Raw genomic sequence first — 21609 nt, 5'->3', positions numbered from 1 at the left:
TATTCCTCCACCAGAATTTCTAGCTGGCAAAAACGATTCGTATCTCAGCATTTCTAGATGCTGTCACCCCCACTGATCCAGGTTGTTTTGTGATCTCTAAGCTTTTAGTAAAGAGCAGCTCTATTTAAGAACAGGCAATATGACATTAATATTCTGCAAAAAACAAAAAGAAGGGAGAAAGAGGAGCAAGTAGAAGGCTAAGTGCCATTTTTGATAGGCTATAATAACATGGTAAACTGAAGAAAAATTAGTCTTATGAGGCATGGAATGGTTATTTTGTAAACTCTGCCGAAGCAGGGAACTGCAGAATAGGAAGGGACGGTAATTTTATTTTATAATTATGTAATTTGCTGAGTGGTTTGTATGTTTCTACTCATGATGTTTTGCACTATGTGATTTTGCAGTATGAATTTAATGTTGCATGTGGACGAGCTATCTTTTCACAAAATTGTTTTTCGGAGGTTAATGGCTCACTTGGAACCCATTATGTGTGCTGCAAAAATCAGACTGTATAATTATGGTTTGATTTAATGTAATATTATAATAGAGGGATAATTTATATTCTTTGCAGATGTGGAAAGCTTTGTTAGAAATGCTGCAAATGGAAAAACATCTGCTTGGGGATTGTACAGATGGTGATTACTGTTTAAGAAGGCTGACAGACCATCATATATATATATATTAAACATAGTTTGTTTTTGATTGATTACTATTTGTTTTTTTATATGAGTTACCGAAAAAACATATGTTAATAAGGAAGACAAATAATCTGTCAATATCTGTTGGCATATTAATAATTTACATTTTTTTTATAGTACCCAATTCTTTTTTTCCAATTAGGGGGCAATTTAGCGTGGCCAATCCACCTACCTGCACATCTTTGGGTTGTGGGAGTGAGACCCACGCAGACACGGGGAGAATGTACAAACTCCACGTGGACAGTAACCCGGGGCCAGGATCGAACTCGGGTCCTCAGCTTTGTGATGCAGCAGTGCTAGCCACTATGCCAGCGTGCCGCCTTGTGCATATTAGTAACAAAACGGTAGTGGCACAAGAAAGATTCTATCAAGAAGATAAAGCAAAAAAGAACCTTTTTTTTGTGCTGGATTGTGAAGTAACTAATTTGGCTGGAATTGGTTCTTGACCCATTTTCAACAACAGTGTGTACTTGAACCACAAGGTCCAAAGCTTCTCCCAAATCGGGCTTTGGGCCTCATTTCAATACTTTGAGAAAGTTGCCAATGCTCGTTATACTTCTGGAAATTTCCCATTTTATGGGAATTGTTGCTATTCTTACCAGGCCTCATTGAAGTCCAGAATAGTGGTGGAGAGGAGCACGTGCAACAGGCAGGAGATGGCAGGCTTGCAGAAACGCTTAGAAATGTGTTTAAAAAAATTATTTAATAGGATGTGAGTGCTGCAGTCAAAGCTAACATTTGTCACCGATCCCAAATTGCCTTTGAAATGATTAAGCCAGAAGGAGCAGGAGTATTCTTAAAACAGGCAGTAAGCTACTCATTTGCATATTTAAGGTGCCGAAAACTGTTTTGGGCCACCGTCAGAGGTCGCTGGAAGACAATCTGACCCGATTTGGGGTCAGCTACAGTTTAGGTGGCCTTAACCCATGAGACTGCTAATGTGTACAACAAAGTCCAATTTCTTCCATTCCTTTCTGTCAGTTTGGGTGGGGAGAGAAGATTTGGAGTTGATTGTTTCTGTAAATTGAGCTCATACATATAGACAATGGAATGCAATGAAAGGAAGAAAGATTTATTTTTATTTTTCAAATATCCAGTTAAGACATGTGAATCTTTCTTTGTGTTACAGCGTAGATTATATCAATATTTCAAATCCACTCCCTGTGACAAGCAACACAGTCTTTAAATTGTCCAGCTTGTAAGCTTTTGTTTTCAAATGCTTACCTCAGTTATCTGTAGTTACTTCATTTGGAATTGGCAAAATTAGCTTTCTCTTTTTGTTTACACTTTTATGCTTGCTCCTCACCAGAGATATTTTGATGTATTGAAACCACTAGCATTAGTGAGAAGACCAACAAGTTGAAATTTAAATACATGTAATGCTAACAAGTGATATTGAAACATCACTTTCTGTTTTCCATAGACCTATCTTCGTATGACCATCTCGAACTTGATGCTTCATTGTCATGCCCTGGAACAAGAGATGAAACTTGTGCTCATTGGGACCACACAGTTCAGCTTTATGTGTGCTGTATGAATAGCTCGTATTGCAATCTTGAACTTGGAAGATGGATCACACCATTCCGTAGGTAAGCCAGCATTTAATGTGTGAATATAATTAGTTTGATATGCAGTTGCAGAATCATGGCATTCAGCACAGGGAATCATTTGGCACATTGCAACTAAATCAATTTTTAAATGGGCGGCAGGGCAGCGCAGTGGTTGTCACTGCTGCCTCAGGATGCCGAGGTCCCGGGTTCAATCCCGGCCCCGGGTCACTGTCCGTGTGGAGTTTGCACCTTCGCCCCATGTCTAAATAGGAGCTAATTACTTCAATCCAATTTACGCATGTCCTCATATGCTCTTTATTTTGCAATACTTACCTAGTTTCCTTTCAGACAAAGTTGTAAGTGCCTATGGGATAGAGCAAACTATGCACTACATCATGGAATGTCAAATCCACAAACTCAGCGGAGGCCTATCCATACTCCAGACAGGACCAGAAGAAACTGCTTGGCTAAATAAATAAAAATATTCCCTGTTCGAGTTGCCTCTTGTAAAGCATTCCATGTTCTCTGTCAGGAAAAAAATATCTTTTGGGTTTCCCCTGACATTCATCTTGTGATAATACTGAGCTTGTGCCTCGTGATCACAAATTTCTGGCCTGTGGAAACAAGATTTAACTACTTACACTCAAAACCTCGATTAGATTTTCCTTTAATATGCTCTGTTTTGCAAAAAAAGGGGACAGTTTTTCAAACCTCTTTTCATAACTTTAACTTCTTATTCATAGCATAATTTCAGTGATACTTCACTCTATCCTTACTGTGATGAGTGTTAAAAGCTGCATGGAATACCCCTGTAGCCTAACCAATGTCTGCACAAATATGTGATTGAAGTCTCGGGAGTTTGAGTTCTGAAAGTAAAATATTATGGCTAAATTTATTACTTTCCAAACCGATGGAAAGTAGATGAGAAAGTTAAATGTAATTTGTTGTCAAGGAGATTACATATTTTCAGTGAGATTTAGTACTTAACAGACTCACTCTGTTATCATCAGTTTTCTCGTGGGGACATTGCAGGTCCCATAGAGATTGCAAATAAACATGTCAGCAGCATACCAATGGCCTTTTTGTGCATTTATTTGATGTTAAGGCAGGAAGAATGAATTGTCTTTAGAATATTGGTGAGGTTCCAACCAGACATGGGACCATTCTCACTGATAACAGGAAAGTAAACAGGGGAAACTGCAGCATTGCTTCCTGTCATTTGAATGCAGATATGTTCATTCCAGAACACAGTGTTATTGATTTGCCTAATAACAGCAGTAACATGAATTTAACAAGACACAACAGGCTGTGACCTGCCCAGCAACAGGTAGAAATCTGCCTAGTGACAGAAATAACTAATGTTCAAAAGGCCGGACGAGATGTGTCTCTCCCAGTAACAAGATTCAAAGGAATTTAAATAGACTCAGATGTGAATAGCTTATCAGGAAAAACAGTTTACCTAGAAGATTGGGAGATCGCTGAGGTATACACATGCTAATGTTAAGAATCAAGGAATTTAATAGGGATGGACAGCCAAATAGTCAGAAGGCAGAATCAAAGTTGAACAAAGGTCAGGCCCCTCAGAAGCAAAGCAGGCCAGTTGATATCTAGCAGCCTCAGAAGCAGACAAGCCAGTTTCCAGCCAGCAACCTGAAGGCCAGGTTTTACATCAAACAGCCTCTGGGTCAGAGAGCCAAGGCAGTGCTGAAACTTTCATAAAGGGCGTTTAAATATCTTTTCTGGACCAGGAAAATAAGTTTCCCAGACTTGATCACAAAACCCTTGTGTGGTAATTATAATCTGGATTTGACTTATAGATTTATTTGTGTTGAAGTGGTTTGGGGGAAAGGGGCAGTCTTCTGGAGTTCAGGAATCATAGATGTATTTTGGAAAATAAACTGTGTGTGAGTTTAGTAATTCATATACTTTATTGTCTTAGCATAGTACAGTCCGTTTCATGTGTATTTATATTTAATTTAATCAATAGTCTTTAATAATTGTTACACTCTTTCATCTAATGGATTCTTTCTGAAACTCCAAAGTAAAGACCTTTTTCTCTCCAAAGCCAGACAGAACTGCAAGGAAATTCAGTCCAGCCACGAGCTGAAGGCACAATTAGTTGTTTAAAAACCCTTCTAAAAAATCTTGTGTGGGGAACTCTGTTCTTATCTCAGTAAGGCTGTTGGTCATTCTGGTGGAGTTGGAAACAAGAAATAATTAAACAGGCCTGAGGCGGATCCTTTGAGTGACTCCCCAGAGGGAATCCTACAGCCTGGGAGTTCCGACTGAACGTTCCTGCTATAAGATCCTCAATAGCAACCCAACCGGTAGCTTTGATCCCTAAGCATCCTGGGAGGACAGCCTGCTGCAACAACCTCGACATTGGAAGCAAGGACGCTCATCTTTCATTTAATTTTTTTAAATTCTTGTTATTTGACCCCATCCCCCTCCCTGTGTCTGTTTTGTGTTTGGGTGAACCTGGAGCAGATCAGCACATGTTGTGCAGATTTCCGTGCCTGCCTGAGCCCCATGTCCTGGCCATCCTCCCACTCCCCCGCATCCTTCTCGTCGGACGAGGCCTTGAGTTCTTCCTCCTCCTTCAGCACACCGGCCATGTGCTGCGCGGTGTTGTGGAGCACCCAACAAGACACTGCGATGCGGGCGGCCCTCCCAGCGCCACACTAGAGGGCCCCACCAGAGCAATCCAGGCACCTGAACTGCATTTTCAGGATGCTGAAGCACCGCTTGACCACACCCTTGATAGGTGCATGGGTGTTGTAGTGGTCTCCATGTCGGTCTGTGGCCTCCGGATAGATGTCATCAGCCACGACCGCAGTGGATAACCCCTGTCGCCCAGAAGCCAACCCTGCAGCCACATTGGTGCACCTCGAATAGGCCAGAATCATCGGTTGTGCACGCTGAAGGCGTCATGCATACTGCCCGGGTGTCGGGCGCAGGCGTGCATGATGCGCATCTGATGGTCACACACCAGCTGCACGTTCATCGAGTGGAACCCCTTTCGGTTTGTGTAGAACATCCTGTCATCTGCAGGTGCTCGTATGTCAATCACCACCTGGACCTGGGACACCTCCGCAATGGCAGCAGACCCCTCTGCCCAGGCATCCTGTGGCTCGGTCCACATTGAAGTGGATGTATTGTGCCGACTGGGCATAATACCCGTGATGGCGCAGATGCACCTGTGCACCGAGCTCTGAGATCCTGGACAGGTCCCCACTTAGCGTCTGGGAGGACCCCATGACGTAAAAGTTTAGGGCATCACCTTGACGGCCATCGGGAGTGGGAGTCTGTGGTGATATGTCCATGGGCTATATCATAGATGGAGGTGGTACAGAGACACCATGCGGTCTCGAGACCAAGGTCATGTGACCTGACACAGATATAAAGGGAGACACATCCGGCCATCTTCAGAAGAAGATTGAGAGGGTTATAAGACGTACATGTGAATGGTCAGTGCTAGGTGCAAGTTCCAGAGGAGTAGTTAGCAGACCCCATGATAACGTGTTCTGAGTCAGATTGCTATCTTACCACACGAGACTCAATAAAAGATTCTGGTTTGGACAAGTCGAAGTGTTTGGTGAGTTCCTTCGTGAAGTACAAAGGACCAAACACAACAGTATCCTCCCCCATTCCCCCACGGTGTCAGGTACACCATGGTCTGGCAGATATGTCGCCCTGTCCCGCTGCTCAGCCAGAGTCTTCGACAGCATGCCCAGTCTGGCAGGTTCTTGAATGACAGGCGCTGCCGGTATATACGAGGTCTCATGCAGTGCCTCCTTTGCACCTCCTCCTCCTCGGCCTGTTGGCCGGCTGGCTCTCCATCCTCAGCGGCCGCTTCCTGTTCCTCTGGGGCACGCTGCGCAGCTGCAGCTTCCTCCTCCTCGAGCAGCTCCAGCTCGTACAGCCGCAGTGCGTCCCCCAGGGTTGCGACAACTAGCAGGAAGGCCACCATTGCTGGTTGAATTCCAATATCCATTGTCTGCAGGAGGTGAAAGGCTGACATGTTAGCATGGTGCATACTCCCGTGCTCTACCAGTCCCACCGGGCTACACGGGTTGCTCCGGTTGGCACTGTGTGCCAGGACACCGCCCGAGCCCCGTGGGGGGTCTGTCCCCCCACCCCTAGCCAGCGTCCAGCCTGGCAGTCCATGATCACGCCTCTCCGTGTCCTACCTCCTCTTTCTCCCTCATCTGCCACGGCACCCGTTTCTCGATTTTTTTAAAAGCACAAATGAACCTTGCTGTCTGGAATTCCCCCCGGTGGAGGCGGAGAACCGCGGAGTCCCCAGACAATACCGGGCCAGGCCCACTAATGGTATGCCAACAGTGATTACGTGTGGAGTGGAATGCGTTGTCACCGCTGTCAGTGAACCGGAGAACTGAAATTTTCCGTGAAACCGGCACCCGCCACAATTTTGGTGTCAAAGCCGATTCTCCGCCCAATCGTATTTCACGATTCCCTCGTCAACCGACGGAGAATCCCGCTCCTGAAGTTTGACCCACCTTCAGTACACAAACATCAGTAGCTCAGTTTCAATCAAGGAGTAAGAATTGGAAAGCTTTCCCACCAAACCTGGAGTCAGGCAGGTCTGTCCTCCATCCCCTGTCATTGTGGCTGTATGAAACCTTTTGCTGAGTCCATTGGGAAGGATGCAGGAATAAGAGGGGTGACAATCCCAGGCAGTGTAGGGAGTCAGATCAAAGCCTCCCAGTACTTGAATGACTTAACTGGCCCCTCTCAGATCCTCTATTAGTACGAAGACTAATGAGCATCTGCAACCAGTTCGTACTGGCATAGGGAGTCAAATTAAATTGTGGTAAGAGTGAAAACATGTACTTTGGGATCAGAGCTGACCGCCACCTGTCCACTTCACTGTCAAGTTAGACTACTTGAAGGTGCTTGGGATATGGGGCTGGGCGTGCATCAAAAACTGAAAGCATTAAAGGAGATAAGTCCCCAGGGCCTGATGGGATCTACCCCAGAATACTGAGGGAGGCAAGAGAGGAAATTGCTGGGGCCTTGACAGTAATCTTTGTATCCTCATTGGCTACCGGTGAAGTTCCAGAGGACTGGAGAGTAGCCAATGTTGTTCCATTGTTTAAGAAGGGCAGCAGGGATAATCCAGGAAATGATAGGCCAGTGAGCCTTACGTCAGTGGTAGGGAAATTATTGGAAAAGATTCTTAGAGATAGGATTTACTCTCATTTGGAAACAAATTGACTTATTAGTGATGGACAGCAAGGTTTTGTGAAGGGGAGGTCATGCCTCACGAATTTGATCGAGTTTTTTGAGGAAGTGACAAAGGTGATAGATGAGGGAAAGGCAGTAGATGTTGTATACATGGACTTCAGTAAAGCCTTTGACAAGCCTCTACCTCATGGTAGACTGATACAAAAGGTGAAGTCATGGGATCAGAGGAGAGCTGGCAAGTTGGATACAGAACTGGCCTGGGCACAAAAGACAGAGGATAGCAGTAGAAGGTGCTTTCTGAATGGAAGGCTGTGACTAGCGGCATTCCACAGAGATCAGCTCTGGGGCCTTTGTTGTTCGTGATGTATAATAAATGATTTGGAAGAAAATGTAGCTGGTCTGATTAGTAAGTTCGCAGACGACACAAAAATTGGTGAACATAGACCATACAGTGCAGAAGGAAGCCATTTGTCCTATCGAGTCTGCACCGACCCACTTAAGCCCTCAGTTCCACCCTATTCCCATAACCCAATAACCCCTCCTAACCTTTTTTGGTTACTAAGGGCAATTTATCATGGCCAATCCACCTAACCTGCACATCTTTGGACTGTGGGAGGAAACCGGAGCACCCGGAGAAAACCCACGCAGACACGGGGAGAACGTGCAGACTTCTCACAGACAGTGACCCAACGAGGAATTGAACCTGGGAGACCCTGGCGCTGTGAAGCCACAGTGCTATCCACTTGGGCTACCGTGCTGAAGTTGCAGATAGTGAAGAGGATTGTCAGAGGATACAGCAGGATATAAACTGGTTGGAGTCTTGGGCGGAGAAATGGCAGATGGAGTTTAATTTGGACAAGTGTGAGGTAAAGCACTTTGGAAGGTCCAATGCATGTAGGAATTACACAATAAATGGTAGAACCTTTTGCGAGTACTGACAGGCAGCGAGATCTGGGCGTGCATGTCCACCGATCACTGAAAGTGGCAACGCATGTGGATAAGTTGGTCAAGAAGGCATATGGCATGCTGGTCTTCATCGGTCGGGGCATTGAATATAAAAATTGACAAGTCATGTTAGTAAGGCCTCATCTGGAATATTGTGTACCATTCTGGTCGCCACACTACCAGAAGGATATGGATGCTTTGTAGAGAGTAGAGAAGCGGTTTACTAGGATGTTTCCTGGTATGGAGGGCATTAGCTATGAGGAGAGGTTTGATAAACTCGTCTGTTCTCACTGGAACGACGGAGGTTGAGAGGCGACCTGATAGTGGTCTATAAGATTATGAGTGGCATGGACAGAGTGGATAGTCAGATGCTCTTTCCTTGTGTAGGAGAGTCAAGTACCAGAGGACCTAGGTTTAAAGTGTGTGGGGAAAAGTTTGGAACTGATGTGTGAGGCAAGTGTTTTTACAGAGAGGGTGGTAAATATATGGAACGCGCTGCCTGGGGAGGTGGTGGGAGCAGGTACGATAACAGCATTTAAGGGACATCTAGACAAATATATAAATAGGGTGGGAATGGAAGGATACAGACTCCGTAAGTGCAGTTGGTTTTCGTTTCGGCAGGTACCATGGTCGGCGCAGGTTTGGAGGGCCGAAGGGCCTGTTCCTGTGCTATATTGCTCTTTGTTCTTTATGACGTGTAGACATGGTAAAACAAAAACTTGGCCTGTGGGAACGATGTTTCCTCCATTGTGGGTTAGAACCCAGTCATCAGGTGCCAGGCGCTTGCAGAATTGCTGTACTTGCCGCAGGTACGACCCATGCCCCACCACTACGCTGTGATGATCACCTGTGCCATTGTCTGTTTTTTCTGAAGAATGTAAATGGACCATTTCAACAAGGACATGATGTACAAAGCTGTCGACAAATAGGGAACGCAATGTCACCCTCATTCTGATGGCCACAATTGTGTGTGGCTGTTTCAAGCTGTGTGTAGATCATCTGTGTGCAACTACTTAGTGTCACTATGTGCTGAGGTGCTATCTTTCCCCAGTTTGCAAAAGATGGGTCAGACTATGTTGCTGTGGAATGCACCATTCATTTGTACTGTGCTGTACCACCTATCCTCATGGAGAAGTTTATGCAGAAAAGCACTATAACCACAAGTTCATTCGGCAGTGGTCTGCATGTAATGTCCTCAAGGCTCTATGGAGAAAGCAGATGGTGAATCATGTGGATGGTTCATTGGCTACACTGTCAAAGTCATTTGGCAAAGTGCTTCATCATCTGAACTTTCAAAGGCAGAAAAAGGTAGCTTGGCTAGTGGTGAGAAGGGCCCTCCCCAGTAGATCCTTCCTGCATGCTCAGAGTCGCACCTCTCTGCATATTGTCCTCAAGGTGGTTGTTGTGGGGAAGAGACCACTGTGCCTTTGCAAAGCAGGTCTGGAAACAGATGTAGTTGTTTTTGTTGAGGTTCTTTCCTAGCAGCTCCATGATGCAAAACTCTGTTCAGGGTTTCACACTGAGACGAACAGCCAAGTGTGGCTGGAAGATCATCAACTCAGTGAAAGATCTCTTTGTTCTGTCTGAAACTTGTTGGTCTTCCAGTGCAAAGAGCTGTCCAGAGACTAGGGTTGCAGACTGGCACATTCCAAGGTCTAGGACAACCTGCTGTAGGGCAGCTGCAAGAAGGGCAACTGTTTAAGATCCTTCAGTTAATGTACCCTGAGGGTCTGTAAGATATGAAAATCTCGTCAATATATTTTTGACATGTAATGAATATTACAAATATTCAATTGTAAATGTAGTAAGTAACGTAGAGTGTTCAAAGAAAGAGAGTTGTTTTTCACTTTTATGTAATGACAACGTTCAGAGGTCATGTAATGTACTTTAACACCGTAACAGTAAGTTTAAAAAAGTTTTTATTCCTTTATCAGAGTTACAAAGCCAGAGCTCAGAGTTTGGCAGGGGAAAATCCCTAATCCAGCTCCTTGCCTGCTCCAAAAGCCAGTTGAAATTGAATCCAATTCATGGTCCCCACAAGGGAGATACACCAGATTCAGGCATTATGCCTGACCTCACGCTCATCTTAGCCAAAAGGCCGAGAAGCGATCCATAGCAGTAAGTTGGGGAAAGCTCAAAAATCTAGAGTGCCAAAGGTTTGATAGAATAGTCTTAATTAAAATGTATCCATATTGGATTGCACATTAAATGGTTCAATTTATCTAAATGACAGTCCAGTGCTTTGATTAAATGTATATCCAAGGAACAAGTTGTGTTCTAGAAGTGGCATATTTGTACGCATTTCAGGACTACTTCATAATATACTAGCTAAAATGCCCACGACATTGCTCATGGTCAGTTAAGGAGCGCCATTTTTTGTTAAATATACAAGATGAGAATGGAATTGGAAGAGAGACATGAGAACTGTACAGTTTGGTGACCAGAGTCTGCATTCTGCCAGCAGAAATATTGAATACTACTGGAGTTTTATTTTATTGCAGCCTTTATTTCTGGGCGATTTGTGTGACTGTGTCAGTTGCAGAGGAGATGAATCTGCAACAAATTGGAGAACAAATGCCATGTTGTGGCATTGTGACACTTACCTGCCCACTCAGCTGATTAGGAATGAAGAAATAAATGCATTTTTGAATGAGGGTGTGTTGCCATCAACAACCACTTAAAATAGAAAGGAATTAATGTCGTTACTACCGATGTCATCATTATGTAATTTTCCACTTGCACTGGATGGGTGCAACCAACAACACTTAAGAAACTCAATATCATGTAGGGCAAACTAGTGGGGTGTCACAGGGTTTGGTCCACGTGCCCCAACTATTTACAATATACATCAATGACTTGGATGCAGGGATAGAAGGTACGAAAGCCAAATTTTTAGACGACTGAAAAATGGGTGGGATAGTAAGTTGCAATGATGAAATAAGAAATTTACAAATAGAGAGAGATAGGTTAGGTGAGTGGGCCAAAATCTGGCAGATGGCATCTATTGTGGATAAGTGTGAGACTATCCATTTTCGTCAGAAAAATGGAAAGGAAACTTATTATCTAAACGGTGAGAAACTTCAGAGTGTTTTGATGCAGAGGGATCTGGGTGTCCTCGTGCATGAATCGCAGAAAACTAGCAGGCAGGTACAACAGGTAATAAGGAAGGCAAATGGAATTTTGGCCTTAATAACTAGATAGAATATAAAAGTAGGAAAATGTTGCTGCAACTATACAAGGCATTGGTGAGATGGCATGGAGTACTGTGTACAGTTTTGGTCCCTGTATTTGAGGAGGGCTGTATTTGCATTAGAGGCAGTTCAGAGGAGGTTCACTCGATTGATTCCAGAGATGAGGGGTTAGTCTTATGAAGAGATTGATCAGTTTAGGCCTATATTCTCTAGAGTTTAGAAGAATGAGAGGAGATGTAATTGAGGTATATAAGATGATAAAAGGTATTGTCAAAGTAGATGTAGAGCAGATGCTTCCTCTTGAGGGGCAATCTAGAACGAGAGGTTAGCCTTAGGAAAAGGGGTAGCGGGTTTAAAACCGAGATGAGGAGAAATTACTTCTCTCAAAGGGTCGTAAATCTGTGGAATTCACTACCCCAGTGTGGTGGATGCAGGGGCATTGAGTAAATTTAAGGAGGAGATGGACAGATTGTTAACTATTAATGGGATGAAGGGTTATGGAGAACGGGCAGGAAAGTGGAGTTGAGGCCGAGTGGCGATTAGCCGTGATCGTAGTGAACGGTGGAGCGGGCTCGAGGAACTGAATTGCCTACGGCTCCTAGTTCTCTTAAAAATAATTTTAAAAGACATTTCTGTAAACAGTAAATACATAAACAAGAACAAATAGGAACATCAAAATAAATAACTGCGCACCGCCCCCCCCCCGACACCTCAATCCTCCTTTAAGAAGTTGGTGAACGGCCTCCACCTCCAGGCAAACCCATCGACCGATCCTCTCAAGACGAACTTGGATTTTTTTTCCAACCTCAGGAATTCTGCCAGATCGCTCACCCAGACCGCCGTGTTTGGGGCTCCGGGTCCCTCCACTCGAGCAAAATCTGTCTTTGGGCTATCAGGGAGGCAAAGACGTCCCCTGGACACCCGGGTCTTCCGACACTCCAAATATCACCACTTCTGGACTCGGGACCACCTTCACCCTCAACACCTAGGACATTATGTCCGTGAACCCCCCCAACCCCCGGTGTAAATCTGTGATTGTCACAGATTGGTGCCCATATTGACCCACCTTCCAACTTCAGATGTTGCCGCCACTATCCCCACACCTGCAGGGTCGACACCCCACTGGGCACGTGGAGTTTCTGGCTGGCGAGAATGACAGAGGCACCGTCAACAGTGCTCCTAAACCCATTCCCCTGCAAGAAACCACCACCATTTGCCCCTTACGCCAACCCCTCCCCTACCACCTACTTCCTAACCATAGCTATATTAGCTGCCCAATAATAATTCATTACATTTGGCAAGGCCAGCCCCCCCCCCCGCCCTCATTCCAGTGACACCTTCTTCACCCACGGGGTTTTCCCCACCCACGCGACCCCCCCAAATCACGCATTGACCTTCTTAAAAAATGATTTGGGGATGAAGATCGGGAGTCCTGAAAGACAAATAAGAGCCTCGGCAGCACCTTCATTTTTACTGTCTGCACCCACCCCGCCAACGACAGTGGCAACATATCCCACCTTTTCAAATCTCCCTTCATCTGCTCCACCAACCAAGCCAGGTTCAGCTTATGCAACTGCGCCCCCCCCCCAGCGCCACCTGGATGCCCAAGTATCTGAAGCTCCACCCTACCACCTTGAACAGCAACTCTCCCAAACTCCTCTCCTGCCTCCTGGCCTCTATTGGGGACACCTCACTCTTCCCCATATTTAGATTGTATCTGGAAAATCAGCTAAACTCCTCCAGGATACTCATGATTCCCCCGATGCCCCCCAATAGGTCCGAGATATATGGGTCGTCTGCACACAGCAAGATCCTGTGTTCAAACTTTCTTCCCCCCCCCCCCCCCCCTTCCCCCATGCACAATCCCTCTCAACTTCTTGATGCTCTAAGCACCATTGTCAGGCTCTTGCCAAGGCAAAAAGCAACGGGGAGAGTGGACAACCCAGCCTTGTTCCACGATGTAACCCGAAGTACCCTGAGCTCATCCGATTCATCCGCACACTCGCTACTGGTGCCTTCTACAGCAGCCGGATCCAGTCCATAAACCCCTGCCTCAACCCAAAATGTCCTAACACTTCCCACAGATACTCCCACTCCACCTGATCGAAAGCCTTCTCTGCATCCATTGCCATTGCCATCCTGCCCCTCCATCATTATCATGTTATTTTTTTAAGTATAAATTTAGAGTACCCAATTCATTTTTTCCAATTAAGGGGCAATGTAGTGTGGCCAATCCACCTACCCTGCATATCTTTGGGTTGTGGGGGCGAAACCCACGCAAACACGGGGAGAATGTGCAAACTCCACACGGCCAGTGACCCAGGGCTGGGATTCGAACCCGGGTCCTCAGCGCCGTAGTACCAGTGCTAACCACTGCACCGCCGTGCTGTCCATTATCATGTTCAATAACCTCCTAACATTCGCTGACAATTTCCTCCCCTTTACAAACCCCGTCTGGTCTTCCCCTATCGCCCCGGCACATAGTCCTCGATACGTGAGGCCAGAATATTCGCCAGCAACTTAGCGTTCACATTTAATAGTGATATCGGGTGGTAGGCCCCACACTGCTCCAGATCTTTATCTTTCCTCAATATTAGGGATGTGGATGCCTGCGATAATGTAGGAGGGGGCTCCCCCTTTTCCCTCGCCTCATTATATGCCCTCACCAACGGAGGTGCCAGGTAGCCCCCAAATCTCTTATACAATTCCACAGGGAATCCATCCGGGCCTGGGGCCTTCCTTGCCTGCATTGTCCCCATACTCTCCATCACCTCCACCAGTCCAATGGGGGCCCCCAGCCCCTCCACCAGTTCCTCCTCCACCTTGGGTTACTCCAACCCATCCAGGAACCACCGCATTCCCTCTCCCCCCAACCAGGGGCTCCAATTCGTAAAGCCTCCTGTAAAACTCCTCAAATACCCCATTCACCCCCGCCGGATCCAATACCACTCTTCCCATCCCGTCCTTCACCCATCCAATCTCCCTTGCTGCCTCCTGCTTCCTAAATTGGTGGGCCAGCACAGCAACCCTGCCTCCGGGGCCTCCGTGTACCTCCTGTCCACCCGTGGAATCTTGTCCACCAGCCTTGTCATCTCTGCTTTTCCCTATGCGCCAGATCAATGTGAACTCCCCTTTAACCACTGCCTTGAGCGCCTCTCAAAGTGTGGCGGCCAAGTCTTCCCCTGTATCATTCAGTTCCACATATCCCTGGATGGAAGCCCTCACCCGCTCGCACACCTCCTCATCTGCCAGTAATGCCACATCCAACCTCCACAAGCATCCCGTCAAGCTTTGACACTCCCCAAGCATCCTGCCACTAAACCCAACAAAACATCTCACAGGAGAAAAGTTCTAAAACAACCACCAAAAGAAAAGACGGAAAAAGCAAACATCTCCTCATACCTCCTCCAAAGTTCAGTGTCCTTCTTCTCCTGCCAGTCCATTGTCACTTAAAAATTCCTGCACCTCCTCTGGTGTCCCAAAATAGTGTGTTAAAAGTCACCCAGAGGTGGGCTGGGTACAGCATCCCAAACTTCACCCCCTTAAAGAGGGTCGCCTTCACCCGATTGAACCCGGCCCCTCTTCGCCTGGTCCGCACCCAGGTTCTGGTACACCTGAAGCTCGTTGCATTCCCAGGTGCACCTCCTCCTCTGCCTTGCCCATCTCAATGTCTTTTCCTTATCCAGGAACCGATGGAGATGCACTACCATCGCCCTCGGCGGCTCGTTCGCCTGCAGCTTCCTCAGCAGTGCCTTGTGCGCTCGGTTGACCACCAGGAGCCAGTCAAAGCCCCTTCCCCCATCAACTTCTCCAGCATCTTGGCTACATACCTGCTGGCATCTGCTCCCTCGATGCCTTCAGGCATCCCCTTGATTCGTATATTCTGTCTCTTGGAGCGATTCTCCAGGTCCTCCACCTTCTCCTTTAACCGCTTCTGAGTCTCTCCCATCACACCTATTTTGGCCGCAAACGAGGCACGCTGCTCCTCGTGCTCCCCTACCGTCTCCTCCACTTTCCGAATAGCCTGGCCTGGGACTCCAGCCTCTGTTCCACGCGGTCAATTCCCACTTTTAATGATTCCACCGCCTTGGCTATGTCCCCCTGGGCTTGCCTCTTCTGCAGGCTGAACATCTCATATAAGAAGTCCACCAGTTGCTCCGTCGACCACTGGGTGGGCAGGATAGGCCCTTTACCCTTCACCATCTTGACCAGTGAAGTACGAAGTTTCTCTTGCTCCAATTGCTCCCTTCTGGTCTGTGGATCCATTCATCATCCCCACCAGTGGAGTTTAACTTTTTCCAGTCACCCCTGCACCGTTTTTCAGCAAAACATCCATCCTACAAATGGGGAAAAGGTCCGAAAAAACCTCCTCGAGTGGGGGCTGCCAAATGTGCGACCACTCACTCCATGGCCGCCACCGGAAGTCTCCTGCTTCTAGTTCTCATGATCACCCATGCACCATGGCTGTGCAGCAACCTTCCAAGGATTCCTCGAAAGCACCTACCGAACCCACAGCCTCTTCAGCAGTAGATGCATGGAAACCTGTAAGTTTCCTCCAAGTAATACAATATCCTGACTTGGGATTTTATTGTTGTTAAAGTCCTAGAGCTCCCTCCCGAACAGCACTGTGGGTGTTCATACACCGCACGGAGTGCAGCAGTTCAAGAAGGCGGCTCTCCACCATCTCCTCAAGGGCAGTTAAAGATGGACAATAAATGCTGGCCTTACAAATGATGCTGGTATGCCATGAGAGAATGAAAAATATATCTTCTACCACCCAGGAGTATGTTGCTATGGGCGAGGCGTTTTCAGAACCCCATAATGTATCATGGAGTTCAACCAACCTCTCCCTTTAATGTATTTGTTGCTTTTCCTAGCACACGGCTTGTTCCCTAGGTGTGGGATTACAATTATGGACACGTGGATTTTTAAACACAAAACACTGTTTATTCCATGAACTCAACTTAACATCTTGAATAAACATTGGATCTCTCAACACTCCTTACTTCAAAGATAACTCAGAAAATATTGCAACAGTAAATAATTCCTTAAAATGTTCCTTCAAACTTCCAAGAGACTTAACACCTTTAAATAAAATCACATCAGGTTAAAGGTTTTACTATTATGAGTTTAAATCACCCAAATGATCCAGAGATGGTATTTTATGGCAGAGATCCAGCTCACTCCAAAACACAGACACACACCCAGCTCTTTTCAAAACTGCAAAACTAAACTGCAAAATGGCTGATCTGGCCTCCGCTCCACTCACTCTCTGGCAACACTGTTTTCTTAAAGGTACATTGCTTAAACATCCATGTCTTAAAGGTACCCTCACATGACACCTCCCCCCAAGAAAAAAAATAAACCATCAATTTCAAGACGGTTTCATTTTTCACTTTTGCACCATCCACTAAGAAATATACACAGTAAATATACCTTTTCGTTTTTTTAAAAAAAACAACACATGCAAACAGGTATAGTCTATTTTTCTTTGTTCTTCTTCCTCCAACCGAAATCCTTCTCGATTGACAGTCTCTTTGAACAAAGTCTCTGCACGACCCATCCATTCTTCTACTCCTCGGCATTTCTCTTTAGAATCAGATACTTTAGTTCAATCTGACCACAGAGCCCCTTGCAATTCTCCAATACAGGAACATTCGTTCCCACAGCTTTCAGACAGTCAAATGCCTGTTGAAAGTCCACTGTCCATTGAAATTTTTTACGTTTCTTCAGCAATTCCATCAATGGAGTAATCACGCCACAAATCTTTTGCACAACTGTTCGATCAAATTCATTCATGCTAGGGGATCGCATTATCTCCCTTCCGCTTGAGGGTATCGGAAACTCCGCAACGAAAGTGATTCGGGCTTCTTGTATCCAGCTGGGTTGGCTACTTCCCGACTTAAAATGGAGGTCCGCAAAGAATGCAGGGAAATTCAGCCAAGCCAGGAAAAACTAGCAGGTGCAAAGTCTCCTGTGTATTAGAACTTGCAGAAACCCAGACAGCACTGAAACTCACAGCCATCTGCATACTAATGGGCGATCCCCGGGAACAATTGAAACATGTAAGGTGAATAAGGCCAAGCCAGACTCCTCGGCACCAGCAGGAGCCAAGACAAAGGAAGGCCAACGGACACTCGGGGACCGCCCAGCGATCAGGGAACGGCTCCAGTATTGGAGAAATCGATCCAAGTGATCGGAACGTAGTCCAATCACTTGGAACCAGAAACGGGGTCCGCCCCGAACGGCGCAAAGCCCCTGGGGACTATAAAGTAGAGTCCCCATGTTCAATTTGTCCTTCTTGGCAGGGTCACTCAGCAGCGCGAAACAACCCTTGACAGTGACCTGCCCAGCTGCCACAACAACCAAGTAAGTCTCCAGTCAACGCACGCTACGAGATAGGCGCTCCTAGCTACCAGTCCATACCAGCTTTTGAATCCTGCAGACTCCGAATCGAACGAAAGGCCATTTGTTCCCCTGACCTGGTGGGCCAGTCCCAAAGCTAAGTATAGGCCTTTTAGTGTTAGAGGTAGTCTAGTGAGTAGAGTTTTATGCATGAGTAGTGATTGACTGTATAATAAATGTGTTTTGATTTGAATCTTACTAATTGGTGTGTTGAGTTATTGATCAGAACTTGAACCTCGTGGCGGTATCATAAAGATACCTGGCGACTCTCGAGCAAAGGTTATAGAAACAGAGCAAATTAAGTAAAGATACAACGAGCAACAAATTGAGAGCCAACCAAAGTTAGCAACATTTACTGGCGATATCCTGACGGGACCCGACTTAGAAGTGGCCTAACCACTCCGGGGGAACCCAAAATTTGAATTAGAATCCAATTGGGAACAGAAAAACCACAAGTGTTCAAGCAGTTCTGATCAATCCTCATAATTCGGAAGTGTGTTAATGCATGCGTAACTAACAGGGCGATAAGTTAAACTGATAGATTTTTGTTGCGAAAAACTGTCGAGAGTTTGTATTCCGGAAAATAGCGAACACCATACCCGTGTTTACAGCACCGCCTTAGTACCCCTTGTTCCAAATTTTAAAAGATCATTCAGAAAGGAAAATGGCAATGAAGGCAATGGAACGCCTTATGAACCCCCAGGAATTTGAGGTCGCAGCGACCAGCAGTAGAGTAGGACAGTGTCCCGTTTGGGAAGAAGAGATCAGGAAATATCTCATGAAAGGATGGCCCCTTTGGAGTGAATTCTGTGACAATGAGGAAACAGGACCCGGGAGTATAGGACATACTTGGTGGGAGAACCTGTCAGAGATCCATAAGAAGAGCTTGGGAAAAGCTCGCAAGCCGATGGCAATCGTGTCCTGTCTGGCACAATTGCAAGGCACCGAGGAGATCGTTCGGACGCTCCACAAAGAGATAGAAGAGAGACATCGAATGAGTACGGTCGATGTTAGCGAGATTGAGAGAGAGAATATAGAATTAAGAAGGAAGTTGGCAGCAAAGGACGGAGAGGTGGATGATGCCAAGTGGGCACACCAGCCTTGTCTAGAGCATTTGAGCAGCTTCCAAACCCAGCACGATAAGGCCTATCAGGACACGCAACGTGCAGTCCTGGTAAGAGGAGAGACAGAGAAACAGGTAGAGGCATTGCAACGGCAGTGCAGCGATCTGAAAGCAGTGTTAAGAGCACTCCATACTGCCACCACGGAGCACAGACAAAGCTCATTAGATCATGCAAAGTGCAGGAAGCAGATTGCGGAACTGCAGTCTTTGCTTTCAGTACAAAATGGGTTTTAGAGCACCTCTGGATCCCAATTAGATGAAGAAGACGGCCCTGATTGGCAAGAATTAAACGAAACCGCGCATAGGTATGTTCAGGGAACATGTGCGCAAGGAAAGCCCCAAAAGAGAAAAGCACCCCAACCCCCCACAGAGCAGATAGACCAGGCACCCATGAATCCAGTAACCACCCACCGCACAGTCACATCGGAAGGAGACGCGGAATTCCTTTACACCACCCCCTTAACCGTGACCCAATTACGGGACGCGTGCGAAAAGATCACACCGTCCCTCCCCACCTCAATCCCCCACCACTCCTTTGCTAGAGTGAAGCAGCAGGCGACCATGTACGGCCTGGATGAGCGTGAGCAAGTGAAGCTCACAGTTTTGAGCTTAGACCCTTCGGTTGTAGCAGCCCTTCCCGAACCACAGAATGTAGGAGGAGGCACCCTTGCAGAGATGAACACAGCGATCCTAGATGCGATCGGCTATAACAGAGGTGACCCAGTAGAAGGCCTGAATAAGTGCAGGCAGAAGAAAACCGAGCACCCCACAGCGTTTGCTGGACGCCTGTGGATCCATTTTACAGCAGTTTTTGGAATCTTAGAACGCGCCTATTTTTCCCAAGACAACATGGCCAAATGGACCCGCACCCTTATCTCTCATGCCACAGAGGCAGGACAAAAAGCCTGTACCAATAATGACCCCTCGGAAGAAGCGCACAACGAAAAATGGGTTTTAAAAAGGTTGTCCCGCCTCTGGGAGCAATCTGTCCAAAATAAACCTGCAATTAGAAAACCCGAAGAACAGCAGGCAGAGGCAGATATCCAAGCAGTTAAAATGCACCAGAGCCCCGCATGGGTAAATGAGGGAAATAGCCCACAGTAGCCTAAATCCCAGGAATGTTACAACTGTGGACAATTAGGTCACTTTGCGCGAGAATGCAATGCCCCACGAAAGCCACAGAGAGCCCAGCAGGCAAGCACTCTGAATAGCAACAGGACAAAGCCCATACATAGTGGAAGCACCCGTTCAGACCAGACAGACCTGAACGGAACTGACTGACGGTGTTCGGGCTCCCCCAATTGGGTCTGCGACACCCTTTGGGATAGGTCCAGCCGACCAGTCGTTGCAGCGAAAATATGGGGTCAGCCCATCGAATTTCTCTGGGACACAGGAGGGTCCCGCACCACAATTAATTCCTCCACCATGTTCCAAAAAGAGACGTGGCCCACTACAGCCACAATCACCCTCAGCGGCTTCACAGGCCACTCTCAGCAGGGACACATCAAAGCCCCTGCACCCATTCAAATTGGCAACATTATGACAAAACACCCGATAGTTTTGGTCGATCTGGACCACAAAGCAGAACACATTTTGGGCATTGACTTCATGAACTCCCACAATCTTTAATTTGATCCAGTAAATCAATGTGTCTGGAAAATGGCAAAGTCAGCAAGAGCCCCGCAACGCTCACAGTAGGTGAGTATGCAAACAAGATTAGCGCAGTCGGCGATTTTTGGTTTGACCTGACCATGATTAGTGCAGACAAACGGGTTAGGGCAGTTCTTCAGAAGAACAGGATCGCATTTGCAAGTCATAAACATGACTGTGGCAGAATGGCTGGTTCGGTTCAAATAATAGGCCCTGACCCTAGACCCCAGAAGCAATACGGATTTCCCCAAGAGGCAGAGGGAGAAATCTCAAAGGTTATTGACAGCTTATTAGAACAAGGCGTACTGAGATCGGTAGCCTCTACGAATTAAGCCCCAATTTGGCCAGTGAGAAAACCCAATGGATCATGGCGACTGACCATCGATTACTGGGAACTCAACAAAGTCACCCCCACAGCAACCCCCACGGTAGCCACAAGTCCCGAGACCATGCTCAAACAGGGACTCAACTCACGATGTTTTACAGTTTTGGACATCAGTAACGGATTCTGGTCCATTCCATTGGCAAAAGCGTGCCAGTACAAATTTGCCTTCACTTTTAAAGGTCAGCAGTACACGTGGACATGCCTTCCACAAGGATTCCACAACTCCCCCTCCATTTTCCACTGACAGCTGGCAAATGGATTATCAAAATTTTCTCGCCCCGAATGTCTGGTCCAGACACTAAGGCAGAACACATCAAGCTTCTGGCTGAACTCCTGGAATTCCTACAGCAAATTGGTTGTAAAGTAAACCCCAAAAAGGCCCAACTTTTGGAAGACAAAGTGGTATATTTGGGAACGATTATCACGCATGGTAAACGCGAGATCAAGCATAAAA

The 21609-nt window shown here is 46.5% G+C and overlaps 1 protein-coding gene across 1 annotated transcript in view; it reads left to right on the top strand.

Annotated features, from left to right (window-relative positions):
- LOC140425141 (uncharacterized) overlaps positions 1–21609 on the top strand; it is a 420524-nt gene that overhangs the window by 215337 nt on the left and 183578 nt on the right. Inside the window, exon 7 of the mRNA XM_072509070.1 lies at positions 2122–2287. Coding sequence (XP_072365171.1) covers positions 2122–2287 — 166 coding nt within the window. The remainder of the gene's footprint in view (positions 1–2121; positions 2288–21609) is intronic.

Source organism: Scyliorhinus torazame, chromosome 6 (assembly GCF_047496885.1).
Source record: "Scyliorhinus torazame isolate Kashiwa2021f chromosome 6, sScyTor2.1, whole genome shotgun sequence".
Classification (NCBI taxonomy): Eukaryota; Metazoa; Chordata; class Chondrichthyes; order Carcharhiniformes; family Scyliorhinidae; genus Scyliorhinus; species Scyliorhinus torazame.
Note: the sequence above shows the minus strand (reverse complement) of the source record. Positions and strands in the feature narration are given on the sequence as shown.